Raw genomic sequence first — 20,288 nt, 5'->3', positions numbered from 1 at the left:
CTCAAAAACCATGACATAAGGTGGGCATGGTGGCACACGCTTTTAATCCCAGCCCTTGGGAGGCAGAGGCAGAGGCAGGCAGATCTCTGAGTTTGAAGCCAACCTGGTCTACAGAGAGTTCTAAGACAGCCAGGGCTACACAGAGAAACCCTGACTCAAAATACAACACAAAACAAAGCCATGACATAAGCACTTGGCTCCTTTTGTGTCTTCTAACATAGCATTATTGAGTGCCTTGGTTTTAGTTCAACACAGAATGAACACGATGCTACAGAAGGAAAACCACAGCTTGACATTTTTTAAATTTATTGGATAATTCTTAGCTGGAAGAGGAAAGATCACAGGCTTGAACAAGAGTAAAGTGAAAAGAACAATTAATTGCAAATTATTACAAAAGTAATTTCTGAAACATTTTCTGAGCCACTGCTAAAACAAAACTCAAATGCATCTCGAAGTTCCTATTTTGGTAAATGAACATTAAATTACTCAAGAGCAAAAAGAAGAGTTACTACTACACATTATAAGACCTTAATGCACTAACTGAGCAAACCCAAACAAATAGCCACAATTATTCAAAGTCGCTTCTACTTAATATTCAGTAACTGAACAAGAATGCGGATTACTTTGAACACGGCACAAGTAACCACAGGCAGCAAGAATTCAGCAACATATAAGCCTGGCATTAAATAGTGTTCAAACCGTACGACAAACTGAAACAAGAACTTGAAGAATAACAGCTCTAACTACATGGAAGGAATGTACAGATGGTCAAAATAAATAAATAAAGTGGCAGGAGTGACCAGCACCGCGTCCGCCTGTGCAGAGCAGGCGCACAGGAAACAAGGGACACCTACAGGGCTGTGCTGACAACGAGAAAGGCGCACTTCGCTTGAGTACGGCCCTTCTGATTCTCAGACACTCTCTACTTCTCGAGTGCTGATGACAGGCAGACAGGGTTTTACATGGAAAGCATTTTCCCTACTCATGTGTGGACTCAGCATATTTAAACTCTATGTAAAGATTTCTCTGAAAAATTACAAAATAATACACTGACTAGAAACTGGTGATAGTAGTTGTGGAGAAATAGCAGGCAGTCGCACGGCTCCGGACTCAATGATGGAGAACATGTACCAGCACTGTCGAAGCTGCCGGCTGTCAAGTGGGTCAAGTATCTGTACTCTACACAGTGCATTTAATACACAAACCTCCCTCCCAGCAACAGAAACCCTTTGCTAAGCAGAATCATAGTAGTATGAACTGAACTAATTCACATTAAACATCTTCAGGGATAAATTAAGCATTTCTCAAAGTACAAAGACACTATATGTGGTCACTGAAGGCTGCTGTAAAGTCAGCTTTACATCACAAGGAGCCAGCCCATCTCTATTGCCATTTCTTCGGTGACATTTCTCTTGAATCAGGAGATACTTTCCAAAGTCAACATTAATAACATATAAAATACAAACGTCATTTAAGGTTAACTTAGGCAAAGATGGACACAAACAAATGCGCTTGCTATTTCAGTGTGAGATCGGTCCAGAAGTTCCTCAGCAGGGGTCTCTCACTTTCTGTCCATCACAGCACACCTTTAAAATTGGCAAACCAAGAATCCGCTCACTGCACATCATAAGTTTAACATTGTCCAGTAAAATGTATTTCATTGGGAGCCAAGTGTACATGATGGCAGTATACAATGTCCATTACAAATATGTTAGGAGATCTGTGAGACGGAGCTACCTCAACAGCAGTGCTCCGAAGACTGAACGCGCAAACGGATGGAGCAAGTCTGGGGAAAGCACAGAAGGATTCACAACAGCTTGCCTTACACTGCACCTGGTCCATGGCACTGCTCGACACGCAAACACTTTCTGTAGGAAAACGACCCACACGTCTGCTCGTCCTGCCAGTACTTCTAACGTTCTCCGTGTTCCAGCACAGAACTGACACAATGTGAGTCCTACTATTATTGTTACAACTCAGGCCAGCGCCTCTGACTGTTGTCAGTAGGTAGCATTTAAATAAAGAACATTGAGCATAGAGCAGCTTCACCAAAATGCCAAAGAAACAAGAACATAAGGGGTAAGCTTGCCTCAAGTGATTATACCATTAACATAAATAAGCCTAAAGCAGTTTCCGTTTTATAAAACCATATATATAGCCAATTACACTTCAAAGAAATTTAGAACTCAGTTTTGCTGTTAATCTAACCAATACATACTCGCAAATTACATAAGTGTAGTGTGATATTTCCTTGTACAAGTACAGTATAAGCCCACAGCTGCACAAAAGCACACCTGGATATATTTCCCTGCATTTCCCAAAACTGAAAAATATTTGAGAAAACATAGAAAAATATATGTTTAAGGCTGGCCTTGTTTCTATGTTACACTGAGAAAAACTAGAGTTTACAATGTGGTTCTGGAGTAAAACCAAGGTGAGGCTTTCTCATACAATACACTTCTCCACCGTAATTGCTAACGCAGGTCCATCTGAGCGCCTGGTACGTGCTGTCTCCTACTCATCGCAGCTTCTAGCAAAGTCAGAGCTTGGGGAGGGCAGCAATAAAAGAGAAAAACCAACAGCCCCACAAAACTGATTTACCCTTGATTCCAGACTCTTAGTGGAGGAAATGTGTGCAGCATCTGCACATCACAGACACACCTGACACAGAGCCTGGGTCATTTCACTCACATCAACTTGCTTTTCCTCAGACCACAGCAGGGAATGTGGAGGCCAAAGACGATGTATGGGAACATAACAAAACAGTCAGGTCCGCTCTGCAGGGAGGGTGCCTACTGTGCTAAAAGAAAATTATTCTTGGGGAAGTGGGCATTTTTTCTTCTTCTTCAAAAACCCAAAGCTGAAGCTCATTATTAGGCTTCTCTGAGTATATTTCCACATTAATTATTAAAATTTCAATGTGTTTTACAACCTGAATTTTCATTTGTGGAATAAATCAAAAAGACAAAATTCTTACTGCACAATATTTGGACATTTTATTTAATGTTAACAGTGGGTTTCTAACTGAGAAAACACTAAAGTGAAAGAAAATAAACTAGTGGGGAGGTTAAAGTTTATTCTTGCACACGCTCTCAACACCTCTCCCCCTCCCTTCTCATTCCAGGATGATAGGCCGCAGTAGCAATTAACGTCACTTGATGGAAGGCTAAGGAAACTCACTCACGGTGTTCACAGAATCCTAAATCACTATGTGTATGCTAACGAATTAAATGTCTGGGGAAATCTACAAGTACCAACAGCAGAACTATGGAAATAAACTGTTCTAAAAGAACAGTACATAAAAATTACAAACTTATCAGAAATAAACACACAACAAAATATCAGCCTCTGATTTCTTCCTTGATGTCAGATGAATTATCATCAGATACCACTTACTTCCAAAGGAACAAAATCATCACTTGGGCCAGGCCAGCCGCCTCAGCCCTGTTTGCAGCAGCACTAAGTAGATCCAAACAAAGGCTGTTGGGAAACACCCCCAGCCTCAGCATTAGATCCTCCTTCACAGACATTTCTCAGCATCACAACACAAAGACATGTACAGAAGAATAAGAGAATATTCTGACAAAGATTACAAAAGTATGAACTATATACAGTGTGATGACAGAAAGCATTTAAAGGCTTCTTACTTTCCTCTCAATTCAATTAAAATGTTAATATTCTGCATTTTAATTTTATTCTAAATATTCTAAACATCAGTTTCTTTACTTCCAAAAACAAACAATAAAATATACTGGTCTGGAGTTTGACCTAGGCATTTTCCAAAAGCCAATCGAACAGCGACTTGCATCTTTCCTCACTTGAAGTTCTTTCCAGCACTTCGTAGTATTTAAACACGGCCTGCAGGACATCTCCCACTCTCCATCCTTTCTCTTTCAATTGTTTCGAAAGCTAAGAAAGAAGGATTACAGACATTAACACACATCAACAGAAAATGTTTTAACAATGATTTTTCATTTTTATCTTCAGACAAAACTGGGAACCTTGCTGTTGACAGTGAAATATTCTTTCCCAGTTATAATATGTCCCCTCAACCACCACCCCTTTACCCAAACTGAGCATTTTCCTTTCTTGCCCTTTATTAGCATGTCTCCACAGAATGGCACCTCAGGATGGCCAGAAACAGGACCACAAACCCTGGAGTGGAGAGTCTGTGTGGGAGTGCAGTCAAAGCGTCTGCAGGAAATTCTGCACCTAACTAAATACACCTGCCACACCCTCAATTAGGAACAGAATAGTAACAACAATGTCAAGCTTAATAAAAGGATGTGGATTTTCTTTCCACAACGTATAGTGTGGTTTGTATTCCGGAAAACATTCCAGCCTCAACGGAACCACAGCTTCCTAAGTTAAGAAATGTAATGCTTCAACAAAAAAAAAAAAAAAGCAAAAGAGTAAATAGGTTTAAAGAAACTACCACAGCAAACAGAACATGGCCTTATTTACTTTTCTGTCTACTCAACTCTGTAAGAATTCTTAGGTTTAAAAAGATCTGCAAAATAAATTCTGAAAAACTATTTTACTAATGTTCTTTTTCTAAAAACAGCTTTGTGATATAATTCATAAGCATGGGTTTTTGGTATATGAATGAATTGAAGACAACTACCACACAGCCAATACTGGAATGCTCTCTCTTCACACAGAAGGAGCCCTCTCCATCAGAAGCCCCTCTCTTCATCTTCCCCAGCACCTTCAGACAGAGCACTCATCTACTTTGTGCCTGCTCGGGGGCATCTCACAGAAATGGAGCTGTGCACTCTGTATGGTCTTCTGCTTAGCAGAGTTACCTTGAGGGTTTACCACGGCGTAGCACTTTTTACCACTTTATACTAGCCAACAAAGCTCCTTCTCCATTCATTAGCTGATGAACAGGTGGAGAATTCTCTTTGTTTTGTTCTGATTTGTTTGTTTGAGAGAGGGTCTTTCTATGTATCCCTAACTTTGCCAGAACTCCCCCTATTTAACCCAAGGTAGCCTCAAACACACAGTAATCCTCCTGCCTCTACTTACAGAGTTCTGGGATTAGAGGCCTATAATACATTCTTACTTCGTACCTACTATGAATTATGTTGCCATGGACATTTCTGTACATTTCTGTATTGTTTTTTATGTCCCTCAGGTGCACCCACCAATCAGTGGAATGCTGGGTAAAACGGCAATATTGTACTTGGCCTTTTGGGGATCTGTCAGATGTTCTCCATAACAGCTTCCCCACTGTAGATTCTAAGAACTGTAGGAAGGATGCAGTATTTCCCCAACCTGTGTTTGGTCATGGTGCTTCATCACAGCAACAGAAACCCTAACTAAGAAATGCAGTAATAGCTCTTAGTCCATTTTTCAGATAGATGGGTGCCCTTCTATTTTTAAGATGAAGGAGTTTTTATATGTGTTAGGACTAAGAACATTACCAGATACACAACTGCAAGTGTTTCCTTCCACACACACTGTCTTCTCACTCTGACGACAGTGTGTCAGGATAAATTTTTACTCTAGCTTCTCTTTTGTCATTTATATAAATATGTTTATATCTTCTTGACACAATTGTATGTCATCTTCCATTTATCCTCAAGGTAGCACTGTTTGTTCTATTTAATAGTGAAAATAAAATTAAATATATGACCCAGAAAGACATACAGTATTTCTATTATTCTCATACCACTAAACATGACCTGAACTTGCTTCTTAACTGTTTCATATACCCCCAGTAGCCCTGTGAAGATATATAGTTATATGTAGTTATATACCTATTTAGTTATATAATATCTACATATATAAAACAGTAGCCCTGTCCTAGCAAGATATGGTGTCTGAAAGTCATTATTTAAAATCAGCCATATGGTTAAAATAAGCCACAAGCATAATAAATGTGTGTGTGCCATCACAACTGAGCACTGGAGTTGACTCAGTCAGGCAAAGATCCCTGGGTTAGGTCATACAAAGGCGAGGCCTCCTCTGACAACCACATGTCAACCTCAGGCCTCAGTTCTAACAGCCCCATGACCCACACTTCCACTTGACAATTCATGTCTTGAGCATCTCTTCCAGACTATCTTCTCCTTCTCCAGCAGAAGCCTCACACTAATAAACCCCAGTCTAAGGAAAAGTCAGTGTCAGACTGTTTACATCTTTCAGATATCTTCCAACAATACTGTCAGATTCTGAACCAGAAACTAAGAGTAACTTGGGTTTTCCTTTTCTGTCTTTATTGATAGATTTATATTGGTTATTCCCTGAACTGTTTTATAGTCTATGGTAAGATTAATATAAATTTTCATAAGGAGAACCAGGGGAGAAACACTCGTAAAACTACAAACTGAAAATCCCTATTAACACAATGCTTGGTACATATTAAAAATACTCAAGAAAAGTATCTTATCTACTCTGTTACTGGTTTTTCATTATACCAGCCTTCCATTTGCATGGGATAAGAAAGACCTAATTAATTAGGTATGATTATGAATCAGTAAAGTAGAATAGCTGGATCTTTTATAAAGAATACATTAGCTGCTTATTACTGACATTTAAATTTTAGGGTTAGGGTTAACACTTCTTTTTAGAGTATTATAATTAATCCTCATAAACCTGCAAGGTAAGTCTGTATACTCTAATCCCACAATGCAACTAAGAAAACTGAGGCATTCACTGACTCCCCTCTCCACGGTTACACCTACTGGAAAGCGGCAGGGCTGACTTCTGAATCCCAACTGTGAGATTCCCTGGCCTATGTGTTAATATTGTGCAAACAGCAAGCATTTTGCTAACCAACAATGTAGTAAGATTATTATATAGTGTTACCATTTCCTCACAGCCACTCTAGAAGGGAGGTACTTACTAATATAAATTCCTTCTTTGAAGAGTCATGAAAATAAAGTTCTTCAACTTCAGCCTCAGAGGCAACAAGCCACTGAAGAATAATCCTTAGTTGCGGATCTACTGCTCCTGGTTCCATGTCAATGTTCATGATTAGCATAGTCTTTCCATTCTGTTGCAAATCTAACAATAAATTTAAACAATATGAAGTGAAATTCATCAACTCAACTTTCAAAACTCTGGTTTCAATTTAAAGATTCGAGTGAATGCTTTCCTTAGCTATACCATAATGTCAAATAAAGCATGTCTTAAGGACAAAATAATGCTTAAAATAAAGGAATAACATTGATTATTTACTTGGAACAAATTACAAATTATTACATGGAACAAATGTAAAATATTGTTTGAAGTGAATTTAAATATAATACAAAAGACAGGGCCCTCAAGTTTATTTTCTTGTTAATGAGAATGATGCTTTCAATCCAGAGGAGATAGCCTTGCTGGCTGATGGAAGCAACAGCATGTTGGATACTCCTGCTTCAGGATGACTGAGTACAAGAAGTATCAAGGGCATGCTGACAGTCCGCACACAGTATGTACTAATGCTGGAGATGTTGATGTTGATGGACATTTTTCTGTTATATGGAACTCTAACCACTACTAATCACTTTTATAATTTGTGTCAACCCTTTATTTTTAATTCACAGTATTCTCAGAAATTTATCTTTTCTTCCTTTGTGCCAGTTAGTCTCAATCAAGAGTATGTCTAGTGTATGTTTCCTTTCCTATACAGAATCAACATTTAAAATACGTACATGTATACATACATGCACATGTGTATATCTGTATGAGTCATGAAGGTAGAAGGAAGACTCCTGAGAGGCAAAGAAAAATAATCTTAAGGGGGAGGGAAGCAAGGGTAATGGGAGTCGTGTGACATGAGCATAGGGAAGATCACATGTTAGGGAGAAGGACCACAAGAGGACCACAGGGAAGGAGGGACAATGAGAGATGGGGATGAGTAAGAGGAAAGTATGATATATTCAGAAAACACATAAAATCCATCATTTTACATGCTAAACATCAAGAACTAATTTAGGAAACGGTTTGTCTGTTTTAAAGGAGGTCTGGTATACTATAAAACAAGACACAGTGTCTAAGGCCCTTAGTAAAGCCTGAAGTGTTTCTGGGATTGGTAGCTAGTCACTTAGTGGTTCTCTACACTGCTAGGGTTTCCTTGGTTAGGGCCTGCTGGCTGCCCACCTGATGGGAAACTTCAACAGAGGTTAGGGCTGATGCCTCCTAACCAAAATAAATTAACAAGAAGGAAGGGAGGGAGGTTTAAAAAGCAGGTATCTGTTGTTGTAGGAATCCCCTAATTTTGAAGCTGTAAATCTAAACCAATCTATCTTCTAATGGAACAAATTTAGAAGCTGGATGTAGCTTCGTATATGAGAGATGCCTATGATGTCAAGAGCTGAGGAATAACACAACTGCATATAATTAACCTCCTGCTTTCTACTTATAAACATAAAAAATTCTCAGGCCTACTGATAAATTCTTTTAATGAATTATTTTATTCTTATTAACTTGCACCTCTTTATCATTCCTCAGCAAAGTTAGTTAAATAAAAACTAGGTAATAACTAATAATAACAGTAATAACATGGCATGCATATGTTCATGAATAGTCTTTGAAATAATTATATCCATGAGAGAGTTATTAGGGAGAAGTATATGACTTTTAAAGGCCAACATATTAATGAGCAAAAGTGAAGTAAATGTTACCTAGATTATTACTAATTCTAAAAATTATAATAAGGGCTTGAATGATGACTTAGTAGCTAAGAGCACTGGCTGCTCTTGCAGAGGAGCCAGATTTGACACCCAGCACCCGCATGGTAGCTCTTAACTGTTTGAATTCCAGTTTCAGGGGAATCTGATGCTCTCTTCTGGCCTTCTTGAGTACTACACAGGCAGATGTAGGCAAAACATCCGTTTGCATAAAATAAAGATAAAGCTTTATTAATAATCTGGGTTAGTTGGATGGCTCAGCTGGTAAAGGCACTTCTGGCAAGTTTGACGGCCTGAGTTTGAATCCTAAGTCCCACGTGGTAGGAGAGAACTGACTCCACATGAGAAGCATGAACAGAGTCAGTCAAGTGTTCACAGCTATGTGCACATGCATGTGCATCATACAAAACAAATGTCATTTAAAAATTTTTAAATAGCAGTAATCTTAAATCTGAGAATTTCAGCTTAACAACTATTATGCAACTTCCCTGAACAAGAGCACTGTGGACAAACTGGCTGGAAACTCAGGGGTTACACCCTCTACTCAAGAAATCCTCTGGAGCATTTGTCAGTGTCTCAGTGTGCCTACATTTGTGGCATGAGGGTATAGGGTTGTATTCCCAATACAGAACACACAAAGCCATCCTGAGCCTTCAGTTTTCTTGTTTCTAAAGAAACAACAAAATTTCACTAGTTCAAAATATTAATAGTTATATTAAATAATATTTTTAATTCAGATGTGCTGTTTTACAGAAGCTATTAACATGTTTATACTTTAAGAAAGTAAGATATGAGGAGGTCAATCCAAAAACTATCTGAACACAATGAAAACAGGTTTGATGTGAGTGAAGTCTCTAGGCTCACTTGGATATTTTAGTATATGAATTAAGATCACAAATCATGTTCAAAATTCTACAGTCAATGATACCTAATGTTGGCATAGTAAGAACTCTATTCACTAAAGAAAGGATTACTTCCTTCAAATATGTGTATATGTGAGTACAGAATTAGAAGAGAGAGAAGGGAGGGAACATTTAAAGTGCCTTTCCATGTTTACTTTTCAGCTCACGGAAATTTGAGAAAAATACCAATTCTAAGTTACCAATTTGAAGGAAAACATAAAAGATATAGTTTGAATGAACTTCTGGTCCCCAGGTAAGTGGCACTGTTTTGGGACATTGTGAAATCATTATTATTTGGGGCCTGACAGAGGCAGGTCCGTAGGGGTGGGCCTTTGAGTAGTACAGCCCCTCTGCCCCTGCTAGCTTCCTATCTGCCCTTCCTCCAGCCACCAGCTCCCACTGCCACGCACCCTGCCAGAAACTCCTTCCCTTTCTGAAAGCACTTTGTCACAGCCACAAGAAAAGCAACTAAAACACAGTAATAAATAAAATGCTGTAATTACAATAAATTAATTTTGTAACATAAGGATTTTTAGACTTAAATTTTGGAAAGAAAAATATATCCTAAGCTTCTTCCTCAAACTTTTTATTTCTGAGACGGGGTGATTTGTGTGTTTCATACCAACAATCCAAAACCAATCTGTAAGTGGCATAAATACAAACCATGAAGACTTACACAAACAAAGGCTTAGAGAAGCAAATTGTGACTAACCTTCCACACCATCCTCCTGATCGTCATCTCTATCATCTGGTCCATCACTTTTCAAAGAAAACAACAGAAGCAGTTAAAAAAAAAAGGCTTAATTAGTAATGGATTAAACCACTTCTCAGAAAAGTAGTAAGGAATGAAAATGTTACAATATGACGTATGACATTTAGAAAGAAGGAAATGACAATCAGAATGAAGCTTTGCTTCTCACATTATTTCATGTTAAAATACAGGTTGCACATAGTGCCTATAGAAGCCTCTCTTTATCATGACATTTAAAGCCAAGCAACTTCAAATGAAGGTGAAATATTCTAATTTGGTTTTAAGCAATATACTATTTGAATATCACAGAATGTCATGAATAATGAAGTATTACTGCTTCTACTAATGCCACTGAATATGTTTTAAAACAATTTTTCTACTAATTATATATGAAATTAAACTACATAGGAAAACAAAACAAAACAAAAAAACAACAGAAATCCTGTAGGAAGCAAGCTCTTTTTAATGAAATCATTGGTAGAATGAAAAATAGCAAGCAGAGCAACCCATGCAAACAGTCACACATTTTGCAATTAGATGTCAGTCATATTTTAGCTAGTTGAAATTTTCATTAGATGTAAATTTATCGAGCAGAATTATGTCAAAATTTAGGAGAAAAGCAGGTTGATACATATTCTCTTAAGAACATGACATCATGCATTAGTGGTGAAAGACTCATCAGTTTTTAAGTTTCTAAACTGGACCAACCTGTCTGATGTTGGAAAGGATAAATTGTCCTCATACAAATCTCCTTCTAAACCAAGACTGCTCCAGCTACTGCTGTTACCATTACTGCTGGAGGGAGAAAAGAACAGAGCTGAACTAGAAAACGAATAGCGAAGACCACCTGTGCTTCCTTGAGACAGCGCCTGTGGAGTGGAGCACCCACAGAGGGGACAAGACACTGTCACTGCTATTCCACAGAGGGTAACTGGCAGGGCTGCAGACTAGGGAGGTTTTTTTTTTTTCCTAGACAGCGTTTCTCAGTGTAGCCTTTCCTGTGTAGGCTGTTCTGGAATTTGGTCTTTAGACCAGGCTGGCCTTGAATGCAAAGAAATTCACCTGCCTCTGCTTCCAAGCTCTGGGATTAAAGGTGTGCTCCACCATTGCGGCTTAGGGATTCTTTTCATTCTCAAAACATCATGGAAGCATTCTAAAAGTACATTTGTTTTGTAGATAAAGACAACAGAATTTTTAGAATGACAAATGATAAAATTAATATATCTCACAGCAAATCTTGGAATTTACAAAAAACAAGAACAAAATTGCAATACACTTTCCTACTTCTCAGTTTGGATAAAATTTTAAAAAGTAGAGACCTAAATTGAGGTCTTCTGGTATTTCTGAATAGTACACAAAAACAATGATAAGGTGTAGGGGTTGCTATGCCAATTATCTCTATTTCTTACATTACACACAGGGAGCAGGTGGTAACAGCACATACTTTCTTCAGAAGAAAGCTAGAGTAAGCAGGGCTTATTTAAGCAGTACACTTGTCTGGCTGGCCAGTCAAAGCCACACACAGCTCTACCTTCTTCTATCACCTAGCCAAAAGAACAAAGAGGCAACTCTATCTACAACTGCAGCAAAGCGTTGTTTGCAAAGGGAAAAAAGCAACCATATTCAAAAACAAAATTACAGTATATTTTTAGATTAAAATTTTCAAGATGCAACTTAAAAATTCTAATCATTCCTAATTATTAAAATAATTAGTAAGCACATTAGTTTGCAGTGACAAGCAGCTTTACTTCCTACTCTTGGCTGGACATCATCTATACAAACTTGAACTTTGTTCTCTAACATCAACTCACTTCTTGTGCATCAGTGTTGTCAAGGTAATCAAAGTCATGATTACCTAAAATAAGTAGTTTCTAAGCATTTTCAAGTAATTTACTTACCCATTTTCACTTTAACAGTATCAAACTTTCATAAATTACAATGCATTAAAGAATAAAAATAAAACTAAGCCATCTTTTCAACATATCCTCAAATAGAGTTCCATTATAAAACCATAAAGACAACCAAAGTTTTACCATTAGTCTGTCATTAGGCAAACAAAAATATAGAAAATATAGAAGCACAGAACACACAACTATAAACAAAAGAGAGAACGACCTCAAGTCCTATCTTTTACTTTAAAAAATGATTCTCTAAACAAAGAAAAACACAAAAGTAAAATTTTTGCCCATATTCTATTAACAATGATTTTTCAATCTAGTCAGTAATAAAAATCCATCATTTAAGTATTAGATAAACATGGAAAGTAACATCTGTGTAACAGAAAGAATAAAATGCTCTCTCCCTACTGTATGTCACACGACCATTTAGAAGCCAGGCAGAACAGTATAATCCACAGCCTATAATATAATCCAGTCCAAGAGGCTGAGGGAGAAACTTCACTTTAAGACCAGTCTGAGCTACACCACAAAAGCCATCCCCTCAAAAAGAATTAAAATAAAACCAAACCAAAAAGGCACACTTGGAATAATAAATGTTAGAAATATAAACATACTGCCAAATTGAGAATTTCTAAATAATAATGTAAACCCATTGTTCACTCTGCTGAAGTCTGAAGACCTTTATCACACAATTAGCTATTAAATGAGAGTTACCTTTCACTGAGATGGTGAAAACTGCTGCTTTCATCTTGATGGTCATCCTCAAAACTTAAGTTGGACCAGCTACCAGTACTGTCCTCACCAACACTGAGATTCAGTTGTTGGCTGCCAAATGACTCAGTTGATGGAAAATCTTCCATTTCTTTTGAACTAAGAAAAGAGCACATGGTAATAATTTTAAAAATAACAGAAGCATCATAGATTCTGACGAGGAGGCAAAATGATAGAGATGACTCTATGAAATTATATTCCGAGTCACACCGACATCCCCTGAACACTTCACTGCACCCACAAACAATGAGACTGAAGAACAACACAGCAAGAGCCACACTGCTAGGCGGGGACATCCTGAGTATCATTCTCTACATTCTGTCTACAGCAGTTCACACTTCTCAGAAGTGCACCTTACTACAAGGTCTAAGCGCATCATCTGCCCTGTTAAAAATAGTACCTCCATTTGCATCCTAAGGAGACGCCTTCTGGTTTTTAGAACAAGAAAAATTTGAAATTCTAGTTGTGTCAACCTGGCCTATATTCAAACTAGACAAATCTCTTCAGAACATGAATCATAAACATCTCTCTTAGCAGGGAGTGATGGCACAGGCCTTTAATCACACCACTTGGGAGGCAGAGACAATAGATCTCTATGAGTTCAAATCCAACCTGGTCTACATAGTTTTATGTCAGCCAAGGTACGTAGTAAGACCCTATCTTTAAAAAATATATTTTTTTAAAAGAAGGGACATTCATATTTTTATGACATGATAAAAAAGCCCATTTAGAGCAACTATGATAATTATCCCATCTGTATGTATGTACGTGTACATATATGTATGTATGTATGTATGTATGTATGTATGTATGTATGTATGTGTGTGTGTATTCAACACAGTTCTCAACAGTGATGCTTTATGTATGCAGAGAAAAACTATCAGTTTTCTCGTCAAACCTTCCTTTGGCTTCAGAGCAATCATGATGTCTACTTTCTCACCTACAGTCCCCAAGTCACTCCACACAAGGTCTCCACTGCCTCACACACATGTACTCCAACCCTTCGCACGGATTCCAGCACCCCCAGATTCCCAATCAGTTTTTCTATCTTCACTTCTGGTTCTTGGCTTAAGTGTTACTCCATTAGTTTTGAACTGCTACCCAATTCAAAAATGCAAGCCAGCCCCAACAGTTCTTGCTCATCTCTGCTAACAACACTCCCTTTCTTAATGAACTTGCAATATGTATTTTTTAAATATTTCTTTTAAATTATAATTACAACATTCCCCCTTCCCCTTATCTTCCTCTAACCCCTCTCATATCCCCCTCCTTATAATCTTTCAAATTCATGACTTTTTTCATTTATTGTTGTTACATACATGTATGTATATGGACAAACATACACATTTCTAAATACAGAAATTCAAGCTGCTTGTCTGTATAGTATTCCTTGTATGTTTCAGGGCTAACCACTGGGTGTTGGATAACCAATTGATATGCTCCTACCTGGGGAAGACTCTATCTCCCACTCTCAGCATTCCTGTAGGTCTCCATATATGGCTGAGGCCTCCTGGCCATCTGCCTGTCCACATTAGCATGCCTACTGTTGTCTTTGTTCAACTCATTATTCTGTTTGTCTTATTCTTCTATAATTAAAGCTTATTTATTTTTCTATCCCTAAAACCTAAAATAAGCCCTGAACTGCCCCTGCCCTCTCCGCTTTTGTGGCAATTCTCACTTTGTATTTAATATATAACAACTCAGTTAAGTTCGGTATTCCAAACATAGCCATCCTGCTCCACAACTTTATTTTATTTAACAAATTTTTCTCTTACCTACCACTTTTTATTTTTTTCTAAAAGAAAATGACCCACAGGAGGAGGCTAAAAAGGGGGTTTGTAATGACTTAGGTAAATGGGCTCATAGTAATTGAAAATAAAGTCTATATTATTGTTCTAAAATTCCTCTATAGTATGCTTTCCCATTTGATATTCATATAGCACCCTGGTGAGCTAATATTATGGGTTTGTGACATTCGATATATAGTCTATTATGATTACCTTCATTAATCAAACATTTATGAGAAAAGGAACATTAGTGAAACCATTCAGTTAATATCCTAGCAAATAATCTATTTGAATCAATCATTCTTCAACATTAAATCATTGTGACTTTATAAAACTGTGATACAGAACTCCATACAACCACATGGACTTTGAAAAGTGCTTCAAGAAGCCTGGTACAAGTGCTAGAAAAGAAACAGGAGCAGAAATACAAAGAAAGTCTGCGAGGATCAGCCTGGATAAAAACAAGCTCACAGAAAGAACTCAAGGCATAGCATTAACCACATCTAAAGAAGAAAATGAATATTCTGAAGAAAGAATAGCAAAGTTATTTGCCAGGTCCTGGAGTGAGCACTTAGGAACTTCCACTTAGCTTCCTCTTATGAAACTGCTCTGATGGGGAGGAAGAATAAAAACAGTCCAACGTCACATGTAGAGAGCCTCTTCTGCCACAGAACAGACGTTAATCTCAGAGTAGTGAATATACGAGTCTAAATTTGTGACTAAAATTCACCTGCTTCTTTATTTTTACCTGCTTCTTAGCTCCGTAAATTTGAGGTCATTGTTCTCTCACTCATCTTCCAGCGCTGTAAATGGATGATACTGTCCCTCAAAAAGGATTGGGAAACAAATACTTCACATGACAACCATGCACAGGATATGAAGCCATACACATATGGACAGAGAGGAAAAGTTAGCTTTTCATTTTATCTCAAGGCCCCAACGAAGATTTGAAACCTACCTGCTAACAACATGCTCCGCATCTGTCACAGCTGATGTCATGATTTCTGTGGTAAGGCTCTCAGCAAAGCTTATGCCATCTTGTCCAATGCCACTATCAGCTGCCAGGCTGGTATTGCTCAGCTCTCTCTCTGCTTTTTCAATAGCTTCAGCAACTATCTTCTCTGCAAGCACTGCCCTTTTATCAAGATTAACATGAATCTGCGGCACATCAAGATGAAAGACTCTCGATTTCAGATGGATGCTACTGAGTTTCGAATGGGAGCCTGGCTTAGCAGTTGCACACACACTCTGCTTTAAAGGGGGCTGAGAGGGACTTCTGGCACAACCATGGCGTTCCTTAAGGTCACAGTATCTACAAGCTCCATTCAGGAGTGGTGACAATTTTTCTGCATAAGTGATTCTATCTGCTGATGTAGTGGTCTCTGGAATGTGGGAAACTGTAGGTCCTAAACTTAGCTCTAAAGTGTCATCCACTACTTTTCTAGCATACTGCTCTACAGCTTGAATAGTCTCCCCATGACTATGTCCACTTAAACTGCCTGTATTCTGGCAGGATTCATGGTTTTGCAATGGTTGATGAGACTTCAAAAATTCTGGTTCAACAATACTCTCGCCATTGTCAATACATCCAGATTTTTCAAAAAGACAAGATTCTGTTAAGGATTGTGGTAAGTCAACTGTAGGGGCTGTAAGCTGTTTCTTCACATCTCTTGTTATGATGCTAGCAAGAGAAGCTGAAAAACTGTGTAGTTCAGAAAGTTCATTTCTACATGGATCCTGTGTCCGTTCACACAGTTGGTATTTGCAAAGATGGCTGCCATTTCTTTTTCTTTGTCTCTTTTTATCTGCTTCCTGATGATGTTCCTTGTTTATTTTCACATGAGAATTGTGCAGTGAAAACATTTTTGAACTGCACTTCATTTTTACTGTCTTAGCTGCTTCTTGCACTCCTGACTTGACAGATCGATAAGCCAGTCTACTGGCATACTGGTCCATGATTAGCTCATCATTGCCACCTTCCTGTTTAAGCACTTGGATAACATGACCTGCATATTCATCAGTCACACTTTCACAACTGGGGTACCTGTATGTCAGACCTGGTGTACAACTTGGTAAGGAAAGAACAAACTGATCTACTTCTCCCGAGTGTGCAACATTCTCCACATTCAGCTTCTCTCCTTTACCTTGGTCAACATCAACATGACAACTGTTCCTCTCCTGCCTGAAAAGAGTACAACTTCTAGTTTTTGCAATTTTCGTGGCTTCTGCAATGACATCAGCTACCATATCACTTGCAAAACTGCATGCCGGTATGTTTTCATCCAAATGATTTAGAGAAGTACATAGCACACGTCTTTGACTCTGAACCCTGGATTCATGATGGCTTTCATGATCTAAATGGGAGGCTGCCATCTCAGTTGCAAGAGAAATGATGTGTGTAGCTAATGCTTCTGCAAACTGAACTTTCTTCCCTGAGTACTCTGACTTCACATCCATTTCTGGGTGCTCTTCACCTTCACTGCTCTCAACTTCTTCTGAAAGAGATCGCATGAGTTTCAACATAAACTCTTCCTTTTCTATAGTATTCTGTTCATTCTCAGACAAACTACCAACAGAGGAGTTGTGAGGGGTAGAAGGTGGTGTTGCAGGTGCAAATTCTTTGGCTAACTCCCCCTTGAGCTTTTTGGTTAACTTTTTGATGTCCCATTCAGAACTAGTCTGAGAGGGTACTAAAGGAGTTGATGGAGGGGTATCAGGTATTCCGTTTCTGTCTCTGATTTTCTGTTTATCTTCTACATGCAAACCATCCACGCAAGTAAGCACTGCAGATGATAAAGCATGTGAGTGACGGAAGGGGTTTTCCTGTCCAAAAGACAAGGGCTCAAGTGCAGTATTGTTTACATTATGCCTGTCCACTGGCTTATCCTTCACAAGTTCCTTCAAGTCAGATTTCTGACCTGTCATCAATGGACAAGGTGGCAGTGTCTCTAAAGAAAATCCCAAACCCACAGAATCTTTACATTCTGGAACACAATGGTTTCCGACCAAGAGTGAACCATGAGGTAAGTGATCTGGAAAGTCATTGGGAGATTCCTCCAAGATTAACTGTGATTCTTCCCCAAGAACAGGCATGCGTTCCTTACTAACTGTTTTGTTATCTATATTTGGAAGCATTGATTTGCTTTTATCCAGGGAATGTTTAATAATAGACTTCGATAACTGCTCAGCAAACATGTCCTTATTGCTAGCTTTGCTCTGTTGTGGTGCTGCTTGGTCACAAAGGGAAAGAGGACAGGCTTTTCCTTTTGCTTTAGTTAAATAATCTGCATGTGCATCAACAGGTTTTGTAGCTTTGAAGGTTGTCATGGACTCTAAGGACTCATTGACTATTGCATGTACCATTCCCGCAGAAAAGTTGCTAATAACCACAGGACCACTAGTTAATTCTGAAGGACTCTGTATGTCAGTATCACCGTTGGTTGGCTTGAAGTCTTTCTGGTTACATGGGTTGAGTTCTGAAGGTAGAAGGGAATTTCTGAGACAGTCCACTTCATCTTCACTGTTTTCTGTGGTGATGTGCTCTTGGGTAAAATCACCATTCGCCTTACTATCCTCTGATGAGAGATGAGATCTGGATTGATACAAAGTAGATGAAATGTGATATGGGAGAAGGGCACTACCTGCCAAGGGTACGGGTATAGAAGTGACAATTCCCGAAGTACAAAACAAGGCCTGCTGCACCGTGTATTCCTTCTTATGTTCCTGTACTGGTTTTGTCATCATAACTGCTTGACTGCTAAGGGATGAGGAAAATGTGCAGGTCTGTGTAGACGGCACTACACTTTCTGCACTCACATGCTTGACATTACCCATAGAAACATTAACTGCTGCCTTCGTTGTAAAGGTCACGTCTGTCTGTGACAGTTCTATGAAGGCTTCTTGTATTACAGATTCAGACAAATCTTTGGCATAAGACTTCACGGCTTTGTCTTCAAAGTCAAATGACGGACACTGTTGAAATGCAGGTGTCGGAGGACATGAAAACTGACACACCTCCATAATACCTTCAAAAACAAGCTCTTCTGCAAGGTCCGCGGCAAACCTAGCAACTGTGTTTGTAAACATCTGCTTTTTCACGTACTGTAAATCTTTCAAGGCATTTGATAAGGCTTCACTCACCAAAAAACTAGCCAGGCTACCAATGGCTCGTTCTTTTAGTGAAAATGCACACTGTCTTCTAAGTTCATTAAATGCCATCTGAAAAACAGATGATGTCAATTTGACAGCCAAGTGGCACAATGCATTGGTACATGAGGAAACTCCTTTCTGTAAGTCTTTAAATGCACTGCCAAAGCTTTTTCCTACGAGATCTGCTGCAAACTTCTGAACGCTGTCTGTAATCATTGAAGATTTATTTTTACATTTACTTTTTTGATCAGAATTCCCAGGCTTAAAAGCAACAGTATAATTTTCTTCCCTTTTAATACTATTAATATCTGACATTGTATTTGCACATTGAGTATGAAGAACTGAGCCTAGTACTTCACATGAAAGATTATTTGCATAATCTTCGTAAGTACAATAAAAAAGATCCTGATTTTCATGAATCCTATCTCTACCAGTATCCGTTTGGCAAAAACATTCAGCAGGAGTACAGCTTCCAGGAGGACTAAAAGCAGAGGCTCGAATAGGGCTAAACAAGCCACTGTCTTCTGACGCCATCACTGGACGAGGGGAATCTGGAGCATCACACAGGTGACCAAATGGAGACTCAGGTTTTCGTGGAGTTGGCTTTCTAACATTAGCTGGAAGAGCTGGACACTCAAACTTGAACTTCTGAGGATTCATACAAGATTTCTCATGTCTATGCCCTATCTTCTGTGATGGCTTCTCCATGCCAGGATCTTTCATAAATGGACAAGAAGTCTCTAAAGTTTGCTCTAGTTCATCAAACTGATCAAAGCTATCAAAAAATTCGCTCACTTCTGAGTCTGAATCCTCTACATCATCTTTTGTCACAGGAATTTCAGGCAGCTCAAGTTTTGCTTTTAAACTTTTTTGGTATCCCTCTTCATCCAAAAAAATTACAGGACTTGGGCTGGAGCACTCAGACTCTGAGGAGTTGGCAGGCGAAGGAGGAAGGAGTATCTGCTGTGTGTCCCTGCCTTTATCTGAAGCGCTGGGTGACCTGTAGAGACTTCTTTGTGTCCAGGGCTCTGAAATTGATGTTGTAACCGATGTTTTCACAGAAGATGCTTCTTTGCATCCCAGAACATGTGCTGAAGCTGAAGGCTTAGCCAATGACCTCTGTGGTCCATAACTGACCAGCACTTTAAAATCCTGGGTTTCTAAATGGTGACCAGATGTAGTTTGAGAGGCAGCATCACAGCGGCTCCTTAGTGTAGCAATATTTATTTCTAACAGGAAAAAAATAAAGTTCTTATGTTACTCTTAAAAACTTGTTTTAAGAAACTGACATAAAATACAAAATATTTACATCATAAATGTTTCGTATAGTATAGTATAGTATAGTATTAGTATTAGTATTAGTATTAGTATTAGTATTAGTATAGTAAATTTCATTCTCCCTAACACCC

At 38.5% G+C, this 20,288-nt stretch overlaps 1 protein-coding gene across 4 annotated transcripts in view; it reads right to left on the bottom strand.

Moving 5' to 3' along the window:
- Positions 1–294: 294 nt before the first annotated feature.
- Akap11 (A-kinase anchoring protein 11) overlaps positions 295–20,288 on the bottom strand; it is a 44,338-nt gene continuing 24,344 nt past the window's right edge. Inside the window, exons 7-12 of one of the 4 annotated variants that reach the window (XM_005370874.2) lie at positions 15,689–20,108; positions 12,887–13,042; positions 10,983–11,069; positions 10,236–10,282; positions 6,851–7,011; positions 295–3,909 (exon numbers count right to left, since the gene is read on the bottom strand). In XM_005370874.2, the coding sequence (XP_005370931.1) occupies positions 3,769–3,909; positions 6,851–7,011; positions 10,236–10,282; positions 10,983–11,069; positions 12,887–13,042; positions 15,689–20,108 (5,012 nt within the window). In that variant the 3' untranslated portion in view covers positions 295–3,768. The remainder of the gene's footprint in view (positions 3,910–6,850; positions 7,012–10,235; positions 10,283–10,982; positions 11,070–12,886; positions 13,043–15,688; positions 20,109–20,288) is intronic. The other 3 variants (XM_005370875.3, XM_013355060.2, XM_013355061.2) reach the window with 3 other exon arrangements.

The sequence above is a fragment of the Microtus ochrogaster genome, unplaced genomic scaffold (assembly GCF_000317375.1).
Source record: "Microtus ochrogaster isolate Prairie Vole_2 unplaced genomic scaffold, MicOch1.0 UNK88, whole genome shotgun sequence".
NCBI lineage: Eukaryota > Metazoa > Chordata > Mammalia > Rodentia > Cricetidae > Microtus > Microtus ochrogaster.
This window is presented reverse-complemented; position numbering and strand designations above follow the sequence as displayed.